At 42.1% G+C, this 21309-nt stretch overlaps 2 protein-coding genes across 4 annotated transcripts in view; one reads left to right on the top strand and one right to left on the bottom strand.

Moving 5' to 3' along the window:
- Positions 1-3958, bottom strand: part of Mis12 (MIS12 kinetochore complex component) — an 8371-nt gene extending 4413 nt beyond the window's left edge. The window contains exon 1 of one of the 2 annotated variants that reach the window (XM_008855954.3): positions 3822-3958. The gene's annotated coding sequence lies outside the window, so the exon portion shown is untranslated. The other variant, XM_008855955.3, reaches the window with a different exon arrangement.
- A 267-nt stretch (positions 3959-4225) lies between these two features.
- Positions 4226-16797, top strand: Derl2 (derlin 2). Of its 2 annotated transcripts, none has more exons than XM_017795076.2 (7): positions 4226-4386; positions 5170-5232; positions 7225-7298; positions 8671-8764; positions 9452-9647; positions 10043-10133; positions 16300-16797. In XM_017795076.2, the coding sequence occupies exons 1-7, from the start codon at positions 4294-4296 to the stop codon at positions 16403-16405; spliced, it is 717 nt and encodes a 238-aa protein (XP_017650565.1). In that variant the 5' UTR covers positions 4226-4293; the 3' UTR covers positions 16406-16797. The 2 variants fall into 2 exon arrangements, with proteins under 2 accessions (XP_017650565.1, XP_008854175.1); XM_008855953.2 differs by having other exon boundaries at positions 4230-4386; positions 5167-5232.
- The last annotated feature ends 4512 nt before the right edge of the window (positions 16798-21309 follow it).

The raw sequence follows: 21309 nt of genomic DNA, 5'->3' as shown, positions 1-21309 counted from the left end.
TTTAACACAGGTAGCCCTGGCTGGGCAGGAACACGCTATGTAGCCCAACCAGGCCCCAAATTTGCAGTGATACGCCTGCCTCTGCCTCCTGAGTGCTGGGGTTATGGGCATATGCCACCCTCCCCAGTTCTTACCTACTATATCTATTTTTTTTTTTTTTTTATCTTTTTGAGACAGGATCTCCCTGTAGCCCCAGCTGTCCTGGAACTCACTATGTACACCAGGCTGGCCTTGAACTCATAGAGATCTGTCTGCCTCTGGCTCCCGAGTGCTGGGATTAAAGGTGTGCACCACCATGTCCAGCAATAAAAAGATTTTTAAAAATTAAAAATAGTAGGTTAAAAACCAGGCGTGGTGGCACACGCCTTTAATCCCAGCACTCGGGAGGCAGAGGCAGGTGGATCTCTGTGAGTTCAAGGCCAGCATGGTTTACATAGTTCCAAAACAGCTGGGGCTACAGGAAGACCCTGCCTCAAAGAGATCAGAAAAAAAAAATTATTTATGTTTATGTGTACAAGTGTTTTACGTGCATCTATGTAAGTACACCAAATGCATGCAATGCCATGGAGGTAAGAAGAGGGGTTTAGATCTTCTGGAGCTGGAGTTACAGGTGACTGTGAGCCACATGACATGGGTATGGGGAACTGAACCCAGGTCCTCTGAAGCCACTCCTCTTAGATCTATCCTATGCTTCCAATATGGGGGTTGAGGAACTGATATACAGTGGCATGTGTATGTATGAGGCAGTGTGAAACAAGAGAAAATCCTTCCCTATTGTCTAGATAGCCAAGAGTTTTCAACAGAGCTTTGAGCATACATTAAGAGTGAGGAGCCAGGTGAATAACAGGTTATGGCACTGAAACGGATTAGCACAAGGTTCTGCAGGTTCAGCTGGGGATGTTTCATTGCATGCCACAACTATGGGATTTAATGACAGCCTATGTCAAGGCAGAGTATTTTTTTCTGACATTTCATTTTCTAGCAGACAACCCCTTCAAACCACCTATAACTAAATTTACAAGAATTTATCATCTAAAAAGCAACAGTAGGGGCTAGAGAGATGGCTCAGAGGTTAAGAGCACTGACTGCTCTTACAGAGGACCTGGGCTCAATTCCCAGCACCCACATGGAGGCTACGAACCATCCTTAACTCCAGTTCCAGGGGAATCCAAAGCCCTCTTCTGACCTCCATGGCATTGCACGACATGCGTGCACTCACATACATGCAGGCAATACACACATACACATAAAATAATAAAAATAATAAATAAAATATTTTTTAAAAAGCAGCAGTAATGTCAGCATTGGTTTTGATACTCTGAAATAACAGTGGCATCCTGTTTTAACTCTTCCTAAAACACCTTTATCTGTTCACTACTATGTGACCCAAGCTCTCATGATCTTCTAGTACCAGAGATCACACAGATCTATAAATCAGATAGGGGTCTTGGAAATGGACTCAGAAGCATGCCATGTGATGTGACTTTAAAGTCAAAATAACCTGTACTATTGCTGAAATAAAACTTTAAACCATAGTTCCCTTTTAAATTTTATTTGGCTGTTACCCTATTGTAAGACCTCATCTTTTAAATTTTCTCTCTCTCCCTTCATGTGTTCATCTAAGAAGACTTAAGTTCTTCCAGTTCTAAAAATAACTGTTTTTAGAAACTATAGCAATAAGAGAATTTACCCAAGAGTCAGTAAAACAAATTTTAATGGAGCATGTGTATTTACTCTGACTTGGATCATAAGACAGAACCATTCCTCACTGTTCTAACACGCTCAAGAAATCATCTGCACGGGGAGAGATGAACAGTGAGTGTTACATCAAAGGAGGCAGCATTATTTTAGCAGCATCCATTCTTGCTTAAGCCTTCCACTGTTAAAAGAGATTTGAGATTACAGGGTATACTTTATGCCCCTAACTGATGTAGAGAGCTGGTAAAATCTATAGCATTAGCACTGGAAGATAGACATCTATTATACTCCAAAATAGGGTTTCAAAACATTTTATAATTTTCGCGGAAACTGTTGGGTTTGGGGTTATTAATCTATTGTCCAATGTACTGTATCAATCAATGAATGATGCAAGTTGTCAGATAAGTGATCAACTGCTAGCTCTGCTAGCAATTTAGTTTTCTTCAATAAAACTGCACAAACCAGAAGGAGGGAATGAATCTTCCTATGATGTCTTCCTAGGGACTTGACACTTGTTTGCATATGTAATTTCACTAAATACTGACAAAACAGTCTCAGAACATCTAGGCTGAGGCTGGTTTATACAGAACTTCTTATATCTTTACCAATACTATACAGTAATCTAACTTTTGTCAACTTGGTGGTTATAAAATTGATTGTTTTTCTTTCCTGCAGTGTTAAGGACCAAGTCCAGGGCTTTCACAAGCTAGGCAAGCACTCTACCACTACATCCCCAGCCCTGCACAGTATTTTAAAAAGCAAAACCATCTATCCATACTGTTTAGACACCAAAACTACCTCTACCCTCACGACTTAGGATGACTTTTATAGAGGACAAGAATATTTCCATTATTCAAGTAGGATGGTTGTCCATTACAAATTCTCCCAAAGATGGATCAATTCTTAGTGCCAACTATCAACAATCTGCACCTTAAAACTCTTGCCTTGAGCTGAGTGTGGTGGTACACCCCTTTAATCCCAGTGCAGAGGCGGGTGGATGTCTGTGCGATTGAAGCCAGCCTGGTCTATACAGCGAATTCCAGACCAGCTGGAGCTACAGGGTGACAATGTCTCAAAAATAAAAGAAAAAAAAAATTCCAACAATCCTGGATTGATGTGTCACAATTTGATGTAGTCAATTCTAATTAGGCCCTTAAATTGAAAGACTCACTTTAAATCAAACTTCTTGTTCAGAGGGAAAGTTCTCATTTTAATTTTGCCTTTCTTCCCTATGAAACACTGTCAATGCTTTGCTGCGGTGGTAAGCAACAAATCTGCAGTTTCAACACCAACGAGTAAAGACAGTACCTTCTGTGAATAACCCATCTCTGCCCCCCAAATCTCACTATGTTGCTCAAGCCACTTCCCTTTGAATTCCCCTCGGCGTTACTACCCTGTGCACTACCTCCTCTCGGCTACATTAGAATTCCGGAGGCAAAGGTAGACACGGGAAGAGCCCAGGCCTAGAATTCTAAGACTTAAGAAATCCTCTTGCTTCACCCTCCGTGGCTAGGCCACAGACTGCCACTGCACTCAGCCTTATGTTCTTACTTCTACACGCCATCCATTCTCTCCAGACTTCCTTTATGTACTACCAGACCTGATGGTGACGCTCTTGTTCCATTCTTTGGGAGCTGCACGTAACTCACTGAATAGTTACACTTCTGCCACAAGCAGGCCAGTCTCTGCTCCAACCAAACCGAACTCTATTTTTTCCCTTCAAGTAGGCACGCACTGGGCACAGCCTTCAACGGCCAGTTCAAATATTTCCCGATGAACCCGCCACTTCCCTTTGAATTCCCCTCGGCGTTACTACCTGGTCCACCGCCTCCTCTCGGCTAGATTAGACTTCCGGAGGCAGAGGTAAGCACGGGAAGAGCCCAAGCCACGTCGGCGAGTTTCAGCACCTTCAGAGCCCACCGCCGCGCTGGACAGGACCCAGAAACCACAGAGTGGGAGCCGTTTCCGGGAGCTCGGAGCTCCCGTTAGGCCCCGCTGCATGCCGGGATCTCCGCATCCTCCGAGTCCCCTGGCCCCGCTGAGAGAGCCAGCGAGGCCGACTCTAGAGGCCGCTAGTCCACTCCCGCCCTCTCCGCTCCTCTGAGAACGCCCTGCCGCCCTACCGTAGCGACCCGGGAGTGATGGAGTCCGCCACACACTGGCTTCCCGCCACCGCCGTCGAACCCCCGGGAGTGACCACAGCTGGGCGGACGGACTCTGAGACGTGCGACGGCGATCGAACGCGAAGGCGGGACGGTACCGCACTCCTGATTGGCTGGCCGTGGAGTCGAAAGGGCCACCCCAATTGGCGACGGGAAGGGGCCAGGCGGGAAAGCTAGCTGTGGCCGGCACGGATTGGCGGAAGGAGCCGGTGCTTTCTCTCTCGGTTGGGAGGTGGAGAAACACTGATGGGCCGACGCCGAGACGCAACTCGTGACTGGTGGGTGAGCCGTACTCAGGGGGCCAACGATAGGCGGCTGGCCGAGTGCGCGCCGCTGATTGGACAACGCCGGCAGGCTGAAGGCAGGCGCCCGGAGTCCGCCCGCCGCCTGGCATACTGGCGGAAGGGGAAGGGGGGCAGGCGCGGTGGGGAAGATGGCGTACCAGAGCCTCCGACTGGAGTACCTGCAGATACCACCGGTCAGCCGCGCCTACACTACTGCCTGCGTCCTCACCACCGCCGCTGTGGTGAGCAGCAGTGGCCCCGGGTTCTCCTTTTCCAGGCTAGATAGGATTCGGGTCTTCAGAAAACTGGGGTTTGGGCCGTCGAGAAGCCCAGAGGGTCTGGTCCCAGGGGTGGGTGGAGACACCCAGGGTTCAATCTATGGTTCGGGATAGCCCTAAGGGTGCCAACCAGTGACCTGAGAAGGGAGTGCCCCTCCACGAGGAGTCAGGTCAGTTTTTAAGAGATGAAACCCAGACCTGTTAGCGGGTCTGAGCTGCGGGGAGCCGCCCACCCAAAAATGTGTCTGAGAGCTCTCTAGCTATGGCCAGGTGACTAGTGGGGAGCAAGGTCCGCCAAGTTCAGAGACTTACTTACTGGGGATAGGAATTTGAAATTACCCGGAAACATCTTAAAATAAGAGGGTTTGTAGAAATAAGGGACTGGCAGGCTGCACACAGCCCCGATGGTAGCGGGGCCTTGGATCTCTTATTTCGAGTAGTACGTGATCCGGATTCGTCACAGCTGCTGTCACTTCTCTTGGATCTAAAATATCACCACCTGTCTGCTTATATCAGCCTCATATATGCAACGTAACACTTACATTGTGTATAGGAAATACAAAAAAAAAATCGCACAAATTCTGAAGAATTCCTTACCAGTCTCTTCCTCTTCATAAGAAAAGCTTAAAGGAATTCACTCCAAGTTATTGAATTAGAAATTTTAGGGCTACTAATCCTTTGTTGTTAATGCTGACATTTTGTTTTATGGTTGATCTGCTTTAAGAAGCTCTTTTTCTATTTCAGCAGTTGGAATTGATCACACCTTTTCAGTTGTACTTCAATCCTGAGTTAATTTTTAAACACTTTCAAGTAAGTGGTCTATGGCAACTGTAACTGATGTTTCCATTACTCTTTTTTTCCTAATTGTTAATCACTTAAGGGCTCTTAGATTTAGGGGCTTTTCATCATATACCAAATCAGAATTGCCAAAAGTAGAGCTGGAGATGGTGACCCAAACCTTTAACCCCAGCCTTGAACAGGCTGAACAGGAGGATTATCAGTTCTAGATCAGCTTGGGCTACATAGGGAGACCCTGTCTCAATTTAAGAGAGAGAGAATGAATTTGCTAAGGGTGAGAATCTAGAATTCATCTGTTTTCACTGTAGTTTTGATGTGCTGAGTTAACTGGTTTAGAATTAATGAGACCATAATCCCAGCACTCAAGAGGTAGAGGCCAGCTTGAGCCTAGCAAGAACCTGTCTCAAAAAATAAATAGCTGGGTGTGGGCACACGCTTTTAATCCCAGTACGCAGGAGGCAGAGACTGGCAGATCTCTGTGAATTTGAGGCCAGCCTGGTCTACATAATGAGTCCCAGCCCAGCTGGGGCTACAGGAACATCCTGTCTCAAAAAGGCAAAAAAAGAACAACAGTAACAAAAGTTAATGTTGTTTGAAAGGACTCTGACCAGCTATCTGCCCCATGGAGTCTCACAGAGTAGCCTTTTTTTTCCCTCAGTTCAGCACCTACAGCATGCCCACTACTGTTGTTAATCCTCATGGTCTGGTTCATAAACTTAGTTCTGTAGTGCCTTAAAACTCATTCATCTTCCAGAGGTCAGATCATACTAACACAAGTCTAAAAGACCATTATCCAAAATAATATGTTGGTTTATTAGATCACAGTGTGAGGAACCATTTTCCAGTGATTAAAATGCCAGAGAGTTACACTTTCCTGCTCCAGGATGATCATCCACATTCTAAGTAAAGAGGAGAGTCCCTGATGGTGGTAATTCTTGTTCCATACATGCTATTGCCTGTCACAAATATGTTGCACTCACTCTGTACCTACTGAACTCCATCTTGTCTCTCAAGCTGCAACTTTTGCATGCCCTCAGGCAATTATCTTTTGTGTTAGAGTATCTCTCACCCTTACTTGTAATTTTTATATTCTGTCTCCTCACTAGGATGAGGATTCTGTACATGTTTGGATGCGGTTAACATACAGAACTGGATTGTTTCTGTATAGTGTATTAGTTTTCTCATTGTTGTGACAACATACCTGACAAAAATAGTTTAAGGAAAGATTTATTTTGGCTCCTAGTTTAAGGGTAGAGTCAGTGATGGGGATTATGGCCACAGGAGCTTGAGGCAGTTGGTCACATTGCAGCCTTAATGAGGAAACAGAGCACATGGTGGGTGCTCAGTTGGCTTTCTCCCCTTTAGGCAGTCCAGGACTCCAGCCCAACTGATGGGTTGGTCTTCCTATCTCAAGTGACTAAGTCCAAAAACTGCTACCTTACAGGCATGCCCAGAAGTTCGTCTTTAGCTGATTTTAAATCCTGTCAATATTAACTCTCACAGACTTACCAGTACTCAAGGGTTTGATGCTGTGTGAAGCAGTCAGGCCTCTGATGTCTTGACATTGCCTTCTTCAGTATTCCTATGGCCTTTGCTGGGACTGCTTCCTCTCAGCTTGTTCTTGTATTTTTTTAGTTTGCCATGTAGCTGTTGCCTGATATTTATAGTCTTCCTGCCTCAGCCTCCCAAGTACTTAAGATTCTGTAATTTGCCTAACTACACAGTATGGGCTTTTCGTGATGTTTTATAAAAGATAATAATTTTGAATTTTCTGACCTATTGTCCTTGTAAGTTTCATAGTCAATTATAGTTTTCCAGTCTTTCAAGTAGAAGTAGCACACACAAAAAATCCAGTATTAGATTGGGTGCCCCAGTTTGAATGGTCCTTTTCCAGGGCCTTTGAACATCATAATCATAGGATTTCTTTTCAAAAATTTTAATATAGAAATGTTTCCTGGTCATGTATGTTACTTAATATATTTCTCAATTTTTTTCCCCCTACAGATATGGAGGTTAATCACCAATTTCTTGTTTTTTGGTCCAGTTGGATTCAATTTTTTATTTAACATGATTTTTCTGTATCCTTTATTAAGTGAAGTCAGCATCAAAACTTTAGGCTCACTTTGGGATCTACAGTTCAGTTGAAACTATTACTCCTGTTTGTTTTTTTGTTTGTTTCAGGGTTTCATTGTGTCTCCCCTGGGTGACCTGAAACTCACTACTGTAGACCAGGCTGGCCTTGAAGTCACAAAGATCCACCTGCCTCTGCCTGGTAGTCTGTTTATTTTTTTTATGCCATTTTAGCTACGACTTCTAGGTCAGTGGTTTGTAGAGTAATTGGTTAGATAGGCAATGTTTTGAAGGTGTTCGTAGCTCACATTTACAACTATAAATTAAGCATATCAGTGCCCTTAAATTGCTGAGAAAGTCTGATGAAGAGAAGGGAGATAGGATTTAATTTGGGCATGGTTGTAAATAACATCAGGTACCAAATGGTAAAATACAACCTGATACTGTGATAACTCAGCAGAATTTTGCCACTGGTTTTGGTATGGGCTCATGAGGAGTGGGGAACATAATTCCTAGATCTACTGGCTGAAAAGATGGTGTAATGTCTGCTGGGCTTGACTCATTCATGTTGAAAGCAAGAACAGTCCTCCAGTCAGATGTTAATTGGGCCCACTGAGCTGGGCATTTCTACCCTTTTGATTAAGAGGGGGAAGTACAGATCATCTCATCTGCAGTGCACAGAGGGGTGGGCTCCTGTCTTAGAATGATGTACTGCATAGGATATTATTCTGACAAGTTCCTAATAAAAGTTGTTTCATTACAATTCACTTTTTTTTTAAGTTAATTTTATTTTTGGTCTTTATGAGACAGGGTCTCCCTATAGCCCCACTGGGGGCTACACTATGTAGACCAGACTGGCCTTGAATTCACAGAGATCCTCCTGCCTCTGTCTCCTGAGTGCTGGGATCAAAGGCATGTGCTGCCACGCCTGGCATACAGTGCATGTTAATTAACTGAGGTGTAGAAACGTTTAATCTGCCCAGCATGGAAAAGTAGTTTATCACACAGGGCTTCTTTTGGGGGATTTCTTCCAAATTAGGTCATGGAAAAGCACAGACGGTGCAGATAACATGTGGCTGAACAGAGAAAAGACAACACTACACATTGGAAATGATTTAAAGGTGATGCAGTTTAAATGTTCATGCAGTATGTGAATTAGTTCCCCAATAGGGACAGCCTTTGTAAAATATGGAGCTATTTTTGATTTCTAAAATACTTTAAAAAAAAAAAAAAGTAATCACATTACTACTCAAACATTCATACAGAACTGCAGCTTGACCCTTTATAGATAACATGAAGCCCAGGTATACTTAAGTGGTTGATTGTATTTTGTTTTCTTCACATTTGTATGCATAATATTTTCTTAACTTGGAACTTAAGATATCGTTACTGTCGAATGCTAGAAGAAGGCTCTTTCCGAGGTCGGACAGCAGACTTTGTTTTTATGTTCCTTTTTGGTGGATTCTTAATGACTGTATCCTTCAAGAAATAGGACACAGGAAAATGTTAAAGAACAAACTATTTCTAACACTTTCATTTATCTCCCATCAATGACTAGGTACTCTGAACAAACAAAAGTAGATCTCCAGGTTTAAGCTTCAAGCACTATCATTTGTTTCACAGCACACTTTGACAGCTTTCCAAGCCTGGAGGTCTTACAGGATGCTTTTCTGTGAACAAGAACTTTTAACTAACCCAGGTGGTATATTACAAAGTATCTCAGTTATGTCACTTTTAAACTAAGTTCGTGAGACATACATCTAGTGACTATTTTAAAAAGAAAAGCATCTTGTTCTGTGTAACAGACTTGGATGTAATGCTTTTTGCCAGGATGGTCTGTCCTGGTTGGCATTATTCACTCCCTGCAACAGTGCCAATGGTAAGTGCGCTTTACTGTACTTACTGACCAAGAAATTAACATTTTCCAAAAAGGCAAGAACATCACAAAAGCAGAATTTTAGTTTGTAGTAGCTAGAGTTCAGATGGTTTAGCCCAGGCAAGTCTTTACCTGATTGCCCTGGGTTCAGACTTTTCTTTTATAAAAAATGTTGCTACTCAACTTTTCTAATTCAAATTTTAGTTAGAGAGCAATCTTTAGTTCTCTTGCTTGTACTTCCCTATTATGCTTTTCCTATTTATTTTCCTTAATGCTCTCTGCTAGCTTTTTGGTTTGTTCGTGAGCTTAGTTTTCTTGGGCCAGGCCTTTACAATAATGCTGGTCTACGTGTGGAGCCGAAGGAACCCCTATGTCCGCATGAACTTCTTTGGCCTTCTAAACTTCCAGGCCCCCTTTCTGCCCTGGGTGCTCATGGGGTTTTCCTTGTTGTTGGGGAATTCAATCATTGTGGACCTCTTGGGTAAGAGTCTTATCGCTACTTCCTCTACCATTTATTTATCTTGTCACTATCTTTGATGTTTATTCTGTTTGGCCTTCATGTGTAACTGTTATAAGATTATTTAATAGTTATATGCCAGTGTGGTTGCACATGCCCTTAATCCCAGCACTCTGGAGGCAGAAGCAGGCGGATCTCTGTAAGTTTGAGGCCAGCCTGGTCTACAGAGTGAGTTCTAGGCCTGCTGAGGCTACAGGGAAAACCTACCCCAAAAAGACAAAATACATACATGTTTCAAAGTCTACGTATTAGCTCATTAATTTTTAATAATTATACTGATATTTATCCTAAATATCTGATAGTAGGACTACTTATTGAAGTTTTAATCCTTTTCATTCTTCACTTCTGGTTGACTATAGGTATTGCAGTTGGACACATATATTTTTTCTTGGAAGATATATTTCCCAATCAGCCTGGTGGGATAAGAATTCTGAAAACACCGTCTATTTTGTGAGTATTTAACTCTGTGTTTCACTCCTGTTGTTTTTGTGGCCAAACCATGATCTGGGTTTTCTTGGGACTCCTGTAGCTCCTTGTGCACGTGTAGGTCAGATCAGTAAGTATTTGCTGTGATTGAGCAACCTGGCTCAGTTGAGGAGTGTTGGCATTTGCCAGAAGCCGGTAGGCCCAGAGTTGTAGCAAGAGTGCTTGTTGGGCTTCTGAAATCATGGGGGTGACTTTGCACATGTGTCCTGAGTAACTGCTAGAACCTCTGTCCCTGAGAGGAGGCCTGCTGGTTTATGAAGGCTGCTGTCCAAGTTGAGAAAAGTGAGAGAGCAGAGTGAGCAGCAGAGAGGAGAGGACCTTTCTGGTGGGATTTCTGACTTGCCAAGCAGGCGGTGCAGATAGAATGAAGTAGAGTTGAAATAGCTTTGCCCCAGGAGCCAGGCTGCTCCAGCACCCAGCAGTGCAACTGTAAGCAAATCTCTTCTCCATTTTTGTACTGCAGTTGCTTAAGCTAGAGCTTTGAATTTCTGCTCTAGAATTTGTGTCCTTGGGAAATACCACATGAACAAGGGCTCTACTTAGGGGACACAGTGATTTGGTATAAAATGTTTGGTATACAGTAGTTAAGCAAAAAAGAATAAAGTTGCTGAGCATAATGGTGCCTGCTTGTATCCCATCTACTAGGGGCTGCAGCAGAAGAGTTGAGAGTTTAAGGCCAGCCTGGGCAGCATACTAAGATCCCATCTCAAAAGGAAATTTCATTTTTAATTACAGAGAAGAAAAACATCTATAATTCTACTTATAATGGCAGTGTAGCTTTATCACCTTTTTGATAGGTAGTCTTCCATCTTTCACTGTCTATATACAGTTTTTTAAAGGTTTGTTTGTTTGTTTGTTTATTTATTTATTTATTTATTTTGGTCTTTTTGAGACAGGGTCTCTCTGTAGCCCCAGCTGTCCTGGAACTCACTATGTAGACCAGGCTGGCCTTGAACTCACAGAGATCTGCCTGCCTCTGCCTCCCAAGTGCTGGGACTACAGGCATGTACCACCACGCCCGGCCATATTTTATTATGTATATGTGTGTACTGCCTGCATCTAAGTAAGTAAGTGCACCCATGTCGTGCAGTGCCCACAGAGGACAGAAGAGAATGTTGGATCCCCTGGAACTGGAGTTACGGACAGTTGTTAGCTGCCATGTGGGTGCTGGAATTTGAACCCAGGTCTTCTGCAAGAACAGCCAGGTTTCTTAACTACCGAACCATCTCTCCAGCCCTGATTTATTTTTATTTTATGTGTATGAGTGCTTTGCCTGCACATACGTAAATGTACCATGTGTGTGCAATGCCTGTGGAGGCCAGAAGAGGATGTCTCATTCCCTGGAACTGGAGTTACAGATGGTTGTTAGTTACCATGTGGGTGCTGGGAACCAAGCCCTGGTCCTCTGAAAGACCAGCTGCCCTTAACTGCTGACCCATCTCTCTAGCCCTGTCTGTATACTATTTTAAAATGCTACTTCATTTTTTTTTTTTTTTTCTTTCTGTTTGTTTCCTTCTTTTGGAAATAGGGTCTCTCTGTAGCCCCAGCTGGCCTGGAACTTGCTATATAGACCAGGCTGGCCTCAATCTCATAGAGCTCTCCCTGCTTCTCTCTCCCAAGTGCTGGGATTGAAGGCATCTGCTGTCATACCTAGCTTTATAACCTTTTTAACTTAATGTGTCATGATCATTTTTCCATAAATTTCCTACAAATTTTAATGGCCACATGATAGTCTATGCTACAGATTTAACATAAATTTACTAATCCCTTATTGGTGAACTTCGACGTTAGTTATTGGTTTCCCTTCTATAATTGGAGTGATGAATGTCCTTGTAGTTTAGTTTCTGCATGCATCTATTACATCCATTTTCCCAGGATTAAGTCCTAGAAGAATTACCCTTTTTTTGAGATAGGAACTCACTCATTCTATAGCTCTGACAGGCCTGGAACTCACAGAGATCCACCAGCAGGGATTAAATGCAGGGATTAAAGATGTGCATCACCATGCCCAGGAAGGAATTGCCATTTTGTTTATTACTACATGACTTCCAGAAGTATTGTTCAAGTTTATATTTTTACCAACAATGTAAAAGTGTGTATATTTTGGGGGCTGAAGAGATGACTCAGCAGTTAAGAACACTGTTCTTGCAGAAGACCCAGGTTCAAATCCTAGCACCCACATTGCAACTAACAACTGTCTGTAACTGTTTCCAGGGGGATCCAACAGCCTCTTCTGTCTTCCTCGCGCATTGCACAACATGGGTGCACTTGCCTAAAGTGTATATTTCCCCCACAATTTCATCAAACACCCTACTTACCCTTTCCTACTTTGATAGTGGTGTGGTGTAATGGTATATTGTTTTTTATGATTTCTAAAATAATATTTTTAAATAATTTCAAACTTACAGAAGTTTTAAATACAACACAAAGTACTTTCCCTCCCCTCTTAGCCATATGAAAATAAATTGTCCATGAGCTAAATAAATAATTGCTGCTTTAAAGGTTGTGGTATATTAGATTGACAGTTTACTATCACCTCCTTTACTTATTTTTGGGTGGCTTTGTATTTTCGAGACAGGGTTTCCCTGTAGCCCCAGCTGTCCTGGAACTCACTATGTAGACCAGGCTGGCCTTGAACTCACAGAGATCCACCTGCCTCTGCCTCCCAAGTGTTGGGATTAAAGGCATGCACCACCATGCCTGGCTGTTTTAGTTTTATTTTGTTTTTTTTTTTAAATATTTAATGTTTTTATTTTATGTGTATGAGTGTATTTCCTGCATGTGTGTAAGTGCACCTGTGTCATGCAATGCCCACAGAGGACAGAAGAGGCTGTCGGATCCCCTGGAACTAGAGTTACAGAGAGTTATTAGCTGCCATTTTGGTGCTGGGATTTGAACCCAGGTCTTCTGCAAGAACAGCCAGTGTTCTTAACCACTGAGCCATCTCTCCAGCCCCAAATCTCATTTATACTTTGATGCTCATATTGTCACAGATTTGGCCAATGGGTACCACTTCAAACTGTTCTTTATGCCTTTCTGACATAGCATTTCTATTATTATTTTAAGCGTTTTATGACTCTCGGATATTCAGGCTGTTCTTGACCACCCAGGCCTAGAGTTGGCTGTTTCTTCAGGGAGCTTTGGTTCCTTTTCAGGGGAGAATGGCATCAGAAGCCAGGCTCTGTGCCAGTTGTGCTCATCATTATTGCCAGGTCCCTTCTCAGCAGCATGGCATTATGTGTACAAGGAGCATGTATGCATTTATATTTTTAAATCTACATATTTATGCCGATGTGCCCAGTTCCAGTACAACTTCAGATAAGCATTCTTGTCTTTATCTTTTTTCTATTCTTCCTCTAATATCTTAATATAAACATTTTCATTTATAGAAAACCAGAAAAAAAATTGTGCATTTTGTTATCATTTACCTACTACATAGTAATTTGTGGGGTCGCTCCCTCTCCTCGTGGGTCGTTGGCCACCAGTCCATGAGGACAAAGGGAGCAGAAGCGACAAGCGGGGTCAGGATGGCCAGTGAGCACTGACAGAAGAAAGCCTTTCCGGAGAGGCAGGTTCAATGATGCAAACAGCTCCAGACTCAGTGAAACAGCTCCGTTTATTCAGTGGGAGAACTAGGGAAAATACAGTGTGGAGGCAGTAGCCAATGCCTCAGCTGATAGGTGCTCATAGTATGCTTTATTTACATGTGGCAGTAGGCTCCTATCCTCTGACTACCAGGCAATGCCTGATTATCATATAGAAAAAACCTGGGGGTAGTTTTTACTCCAGGTAACTATGCCAAAGGTCATGTTCCAAATAAGGTCAGGCATCTGTGCTTAGCAGCACTTTCCAGGTAACTTGGGAAGAGAGCAGGAGGCCCCCTGCTGAGAAGGGGAGTCCTTCCATATGGTGCCGAGCCCCTTAGAGCTATCCGGACATGGAGAACTACAACCCTAACAGCAGGGTTCCCCAACAGTAATTAATATCTTTTCTTTTTTTTTGAGATAGGGTCTCCCTGTAGCCACAGCTGGTCTAGAACTCACCTTGTAGACCAGGCTGGCCTCAATCTCACAGAGGTCTGCCTGCCTCTGCCTCCCGAGTGCTGGGATTAAAGACGTGTGCCACCATGCCTGGCAATATTTTGCTGTTCTTGCTTTTTGCACATCTGTCTAGCTTTCCAATCCAGTAAACTCATTTTCCTGAATATTTTAGGGTGTTTATCAGTAGCTCAAGTTCAGTATTTAATTATATACAATCAATTGTACAGCTCTTAAGTGTCTTATCAATGAATAATATATATACAATATAAGTAAGTAAACAAATGCATACACTGTTTAATTCATACTGTCAAAACAAAAGTATTATCAACTTAAATGTTTTCCTGATGTCCGTTCCCTGTTGCTCATTGCTGCCATGCCAACAGTTGCTGTTCTGTTCCTCTGTAGATAAGTTTTGCTTGTTCCAGAGCCTCATAAATAGAATCATAGCTATACAAGTACTCTTTTGTATAATTCTTCTTTAACTCATCCTATTTGTTTAAGTTGTGGATATCAGTTGTAGGTGCCATACCTTTTCCCATATATTCTGACAGAAAGCTGATTCCTTTGATCATTAATGTATTTACTTAATTACCCCCTTTGATCATTAATGTATTTACTTAATTACCACCATATCGATTCCCCTCCCCAACATAGATGCTTTGTTTCTGGCCTAGGTCCGTAGGTGCCCTACCCTAGACCTGTTTATGTTCCTTGGTTTTTGTTCTTTTCAGACAGGGTCTCTAGCCCCAGCTGACCTTGATCTCACAGAGTTCCACCTGCCTCTGTCCCCAAGTGCTGGGATTAAAGACATGGGTCACCACACCCAGCATCTGTATTCTTAGGAGAATGCCCTCCCCACTCTCCTTGGGCTGGCATCCATCTGTATTCTTAGGAGAATGCCCTCCCCACTCTCCTCGGGCTGGCATCCTATTGCATCATCTCCATATATGCATAAGCCAGTTGGGTTCTTGACTTTATAAGCCTGCCTTTCCCACCTCCGTCCTGATTGTGGCCTCTGTGACCCCTCTCCCCTGCATAGATATCTACATATTTTGTTCCCACCTAATGTTTTGGCAGTAGAAGGAATTTCAGTTTTTAATGTTTTCAGTTGATTATTGTGATAGAAAACATTTTGTGTGTGTCTGTGTGTGCAGTTAGGATTGAACACCTTGGATTTTGCATAGGCTAAGCACATGCTCTACCACTGTACTACAGCCTCAGTCAATCCCTCCCTTTCTAAGGCTAACAGTTTATTACATATGTATTTAGTATGTGTCTGTGAACATATTCACTATATTTTGTTTATTCATCTGTTGATGGCCAGTTGGGTAGTTACCCTTTTTATGGAAGACATTCATGATAAATGAAAACTACGGTAAAAAACAGAAATGTGACCTAACCTTTGTAAAATTCCTAACCCTAACTGCTGCTGAACTACAAGAGACTTCCTTTCTAGGGTTAGCAGATTTCAGACTACTGGTGAAGTAAATGTAGGCAGTATGATCTAAAGGAATTATTAAAGCACCAACAGTATTTATTACAGTTTAATTACGTTGATTATCTGTATTTCCTTTTTTTCTTCTACAACTGTTATTGCTTTGTAGTAAAAACTAGTAAAGGAGCTGGGCGTGGTGGCGCACGCATGTATATATATGTATATATTTTTTTGTCTTTTTGAGACAGGGTCTCCCTGTAGTCCCAGCAAACCTGAACTCACTATGTAGACCAGGCTGGCCTTGAACTCACAAAGATCCACCTGCCTCTGCCTCCCTTTAATCCCAGCACTCAGAAGACAGAGGCAGGCAGATCTCTGTGAGTTCAAGGCCAGCCTGGTCTACATAGTTCCAGGATAGCTGGGGCTACAGGGAGACCCTGTCTCAAAAAAAAAAAAAAAAAAAAAAAAAACTGGTAAAGGAGATAAAAATTAATATAAATGTTAAATAATTGTGGATATCTTTAAGGTATGATACCTAATTAATTGACAAATAAAAATAATGCCTATCCATCTGTGGAAACCCTGTGGGAATAAACTGACTGTTTACTCCAGATCTAAGATGGCTCTGGTACTGAGTTATATCTGTGTCTTTTAGGAGGAATATTTTTGATACACCAGATGAGGATCCCAATTACAACCCACTACCTGAAGAGCGGCCAGGAGGCTTTGCCTGGGGTGAGGGCCAGCGTCTTGGAGGTTAAAGCAGCTGTGCTGATAATGAGACCCAGCTGAGAAAGACTCAGTGAAATGCCCGTTGGGATTCTTTTATCCTTTGTTGCAAAAGTGTGGATACTTTTGCCAGCTTGACAGATTTTAACTCCAGAAGCACTTTACGGAATGGTACACTGACTAATCCAGAAGACTTTTCCAGCAGTTTGCCAGTGGGTCCTCCCTATACTGGCACTGAAAGTACAATCTCTTGGAGCCAAAAAAACTGGAGAAGCAGATACCCTGCCACCCTAACAAGTACACATGTACTTGAATTCTGTGGCACAAGGCGGGGCTTTTCATCATCCTCCTCTTTGATAGACAAGGCCATGGTGTAATGGAAATTTCAGAGAGGACAAAATAAAACTGAATTCCTTCTCTCTCACACTGTATTAGAGCTGTTGTGTGATCTTTTAAATTATCTTGTAGCTCTCCTGCTTAGGTCAGCATTCAGGGCAGTTTCCATGCCTGCTCTCCTATCTTCACAGCTTTTTACTGGATTTCATTTCAAGACTGTAAATGCTCAGCTGTTGTGCACATCTGACTAGTTCAGAGTGCTAGCCTCAGGAGGAAGAAGATGGGTTTCTGCCACTCAGGTAGTTCTCCGTCTGGAAGTTACAAAGCTTCATGTTGTCAGACATGGAGAAAGAGAAGGGAAGGTGATTCCTTTAGCAGAGGAATCTGGCTGTGGGAAAGTCAGCTGTCAACAAAGAGCTAATGTGACATCTCATTTAGCTGGAATTTCCCCATCAAGAAAGATCAGACCAGTAGTGGCCACATTTTGTCAAACCACAGGACTTTGAATGGGTAGCAGTCGACCATGTATATTCCTCTTGGGTCTTTAGCTGGTTGACATTTGTCATTTGTTTCATAAAAAGCTGAAAATCTTCCCAGAGCCAAGTACCTGGTTCACCTTCTCAATCAGGTAAATGTTCAGGCTTACGGAAGCAACCACTTAATCACCCGTGGTTCAGCAAATCCTTGTCAAAGATGCTACATTTTTTTCTGAATCTCAGTGGCTTTACCTTCATGTTGCTTAACCAGAAAAGTAAAAATATCACTCCCCTCCCCTAAGGAGATGGTCTCAGATGATCTTCACAATGTATAGGTACAAGACTCCCTAGACCGTATTGTCCTGTTTTGGTTAAGAGTCGAGTTCCAGAATGAAATTTCCTCAAAGATTAGCATAGGCTTAGATTAGCCACAGTAAACGTTCTAGGTGGAAATTTTCAGATTGTTTTTGAAGTAAAAAGTATTTTAATGTCTTTCTAAGTGGAATATGCATAATAGGATTTAGTATTGGTATTTTACATGTTGCTAGTAGATAACTTTGAATATGATGGTTGAGATTTTTAAGGAACTTGGGTCCCCTCCTACCCCGTTAACAAATTTTAAAGTTTAAATGCCAATTTTGGATTGTACGATCCTTATGGGATTTTTAAATTTGATCACTGTTTTTGTTCAAAAAAGCTTTATCAGTAACTTCTATGAATTTTTAATTGTTTGCTTTTGAGCCAGAAATAAGTTTTATTTATTTTTCCTGAATTAATTTTAGATTAGCCAACTAAGAATTTTTTGTGAAACATTTTCATTCTACAATCTCCTCACTGGTTGTTCATTTAAGTAGGGAGTATTTATACTAATTAATGACTGGGTAAAAGAGGAAGCACATTTTGATGTGTAGCCTAAAGGCAGGTAGTTACAGGTTTCTGTGATTTTTACAGGATGTGAATTCCTAGTGGTAGAATGCTGTGCTATGCTACTGCACTGTGTCCTATGCAGTAGTGATGTCAGTCACTGACTTCTTAGCAGTTTGGCCAGTCCCACGTCACTTCCCGAGGTCTGCATTCATGATGGGATCTTTGTGCTCACCCGGGCATGAGGAAAAGTCCTCACTTCTCAACTTACCTCGTGATCTTGATTCTTCTAGAACATACTTCCTTTTTATAATGTGAATCAATTGAAAAATGAGATTTGATATGGAATTGTGTAAACAATTAAGCTTACATGTGTATAATTTGACAGATTCCCTGTATTGTACCAGTAATAACTGAAAAGCACACCTAAGGCACAGGGTTTTTTGGGGTTTTTTTGGTTTGTCTTTATTACAGAAATACAGTATATGTTCATTTAAAAATGAATGGATATGCAAATTGCATCTCCCAAGGGGATGTATTTTCTATACTTTTGATGTGCTTTTTTTCACTGTGAATTTTTACTTGCTTCTTCCACTTGGTCTTTTCCTCTGTCACTTTCCTAGGTCCTACTGTCTTTCATATTTATCTAGGTTCTTGAGGCAAAGCTTTCACATCCCTCTTGAAATGGACCCACTACTCTGTCTCTGGGGTCCTCTGCAAATTAGGAAACAGTGGAGCTATTGCCATGTGTGTAACATGCTTCCTAGAATTGTCATGCCTTCTGCCAGTGTGGCTATTCTGTGGCCATGTTTTCCTTTGACAGGATTGCCAAGATCCTGCCCTTGCAGAACTCTTCAGATGCCTCTAAGCGAGTTTACAGTAAGCTGCTGAACCTTCCTTGTGTGGTGAAGCCACTCTGCTCATGAATCTGTAGTCACTTCTTAGCCCTTATCAAGTGCATACTTGTCTTCTGAACCTTGCTCCCACTTCTACCTAGCAGGGACCTCAATTTAAGTCTCTTCAGTCTTTAAGGCCTGGCCTTATTTCTGGCACTGAACGAACTCTTAATTCTAAGGTCTATTTCATTCATTGTCTTCTTTGAATCCCTACAAAGCTTCAAATCTGTACTAAATATTCTTATACCAAATCATATATTGTCTTGTACTGTTCCTAGCTGCTACTGTATATTAGTTTTGTCTGCCTCATGAGAATGTAAGCTCTTCAAGGGCAGGGATCACGTCTTAATTTTTGTATTCACCACAGTGCCTAGCACAGTGCTTGGCACATGGGTGCTGAATAAATACTTTGTTTATTGATCAGCAAACTATTATCTGGTATTTTTAATTACGAAGGGATAACATGTATGTATACAAACCTGTGCCTAGTTGCTAAGATTTAGGATTGCTTCTGGAAGCAGGATGAAGCCAAACTGACTATGATCAATGGCAGTGATTTCATGGTCGGACATGCAAGCCAAGGTGACCACCAGCTACTATAGTCATGGTCAGACCAGATAATTTGGTCTTCAGACTTAGCTATCTCAGACAAGTGTGAAATGGGCCTGACACATTCGGTTTTGGAAGAAGAGCCAGGATATTCTTTCAATGCTTTGTTAGCTTCTTTATATGAGAGTCCACAAATAGACTTCTGAAGAAGAGGCAGCAGATTTCAGGCTATTGTTAAGGGAAGTGTGGGCAATGTAGTTTGATGCTAATATAAGAGATAGTTTTTCATCTGGTCCTTTTAGCTTTGAGGCAGCTGTATAAGTAGGTCACTAGCACAGACATGAATGAGTTCCTTATGTTTTACCTTCATTTAAAAAAGAAAAACTATTTAAAATTAAATAACCATCTAAAAACCTTCCTTTCCCCCCTTTGGGGGGCAGGGGTGAGAAGAATAAATGGTTTGCGTGATAATTGTGCCTGTGATTAGTGGATGCTTCTAGAGAAAGGGCGTGCGCGTGTGTGTGTTGGGGGCCATCAAGATGACACTGCAACTGCAGTAGAATTGGTTGCCTCAGAGCATGAGGACCTGAGTTTGATCTCCAGGATCCATATGGTGGAAGGAGAGAAGCAACTGTCACAAGTTGTCCTCTGACTTCCACTTTCTCACATGCACAATAAATAAATGTAACAAAACCAATTTTAATGGGTGTTTTGTGGGTTTTGTTGTTCCTTGTTGCTGTTGGGTTACTTTAGGATTGTTTCGTTTGAGACAGGGTCTCACTATGTAGCCCTGGCTGGCCTCAAACTCAAGATCTACCTGCCTCTGCCTCCCAAGTGCTGGGATTAAAGGCATATACCATCACACCTGACTACAAAAAAGTTTTAAAAGGGGACATGTGCTTTACTTACCAAAAGATGATTTCACTCATTTGTATTACCTACTTGGATTCTTGTAATCATTTGATATATAGGACTTCCACATTAGGTTGCTTGGAAAGAGCACCAAGAAAAACGAATGGGATTTGCCTTTTATTTATTCAAGGTCCATAACTTGATATAACAGCTGTTCTCCCTTTTAGGGGACTGCCTTTCTAAATTAGTATTTAAGAATAAAAGCCAAAATTTATCAGTTATTAAACATTCATCCTAAACATTCAACATGGGCATTTAGTAGCCCCTAGTTACACTGTCAGAAGTTAGATGAAAATTATCTCTGGGAGCTGGGCAGTGCCACATGCCTTTAGTCCCAGCTTGGGAAGCAGAGGCAGGAAGATCTCTGTGAGATTGCAGATAGCATGGTCTGTACAGCAAGTTCCAGGCCAGCTGGGGCTACGGGAAGATCGTCTCAAAAATAAATAACCTCTGGAATTTTTAAAAAACGGGTCCACATACCATATTCAATGAAAATGAACTGTTAGAAAATGTCCCTCACATGAGTTGAAGATTATAGTTTATTCTCTAGAGGCCACGTTCCCTATCTGAAAAGCCGAGAATTGGTTGCTAGTCTTTCAGTGTTCAATCAGTAAATCACCTAAGAGCTTGTAATTTAGGAGAGGAAAAATTAGTTACATATTATTTCCCTGTGGCATCAGGTCATTGGTTAAGGAAGTAGGGCTGGAGAGCTGTCTAAAGAATTTGAGAATCTGACAGGAATGGCAAGGAAGAGTCAAAGACAAATTTTCTTGCAATCAATTCTTATTTTCTTTATTTTTTAAATTATTTTTATCGTATGTATATGTATGTATTGCCAGCATGTGGGCAAGTGCACCCGTGTAGTACAATGCCCGCAGAAGACAGAAAAGGCTGTTGAATCCT

This window comes from Nannospalax galili, unplaced genomic scaffold, assembly GCF_000622305.1.
Source record: "Nannospalax galili isolate Female #2095 unplaced genomic scaffold, S.galili_v1.0 scaffold146, whole genome shotgun sequence".
Taxonomy (NCBI): domain Eukaryota; kingdom Metazoa; phylum Chordata; class Mammalia; order Rodentia; family Spalacidae; genus Nannospalax; species Nannospalax galili.
This window is presented reverse-complemented; position numbering and strand designations above follow the sequence as displayed.

Coding starts and splice junctions, on each gene's coding strand:
- Derl2 (XM_008855953.2), top strand. CDS start 4,294: ATGGCGTACCAGAGCCTCCGACTGGAGTACCTGCAGATACCACCGGTC. Junction 7,299..8,670: donor TTATTTAACATGATTTTTCT/GTATCCTTTATT, acceptor TTGGAACTTAAG/ATATCGTTACTGTCGAATGC. Junction 9,648..10,042: donor AATCATTGTGGACCTCTTGG/GTAAGAGTCTTA, acceptor GGTTGACTATAG/GTATTGCAGTTGGACACATA.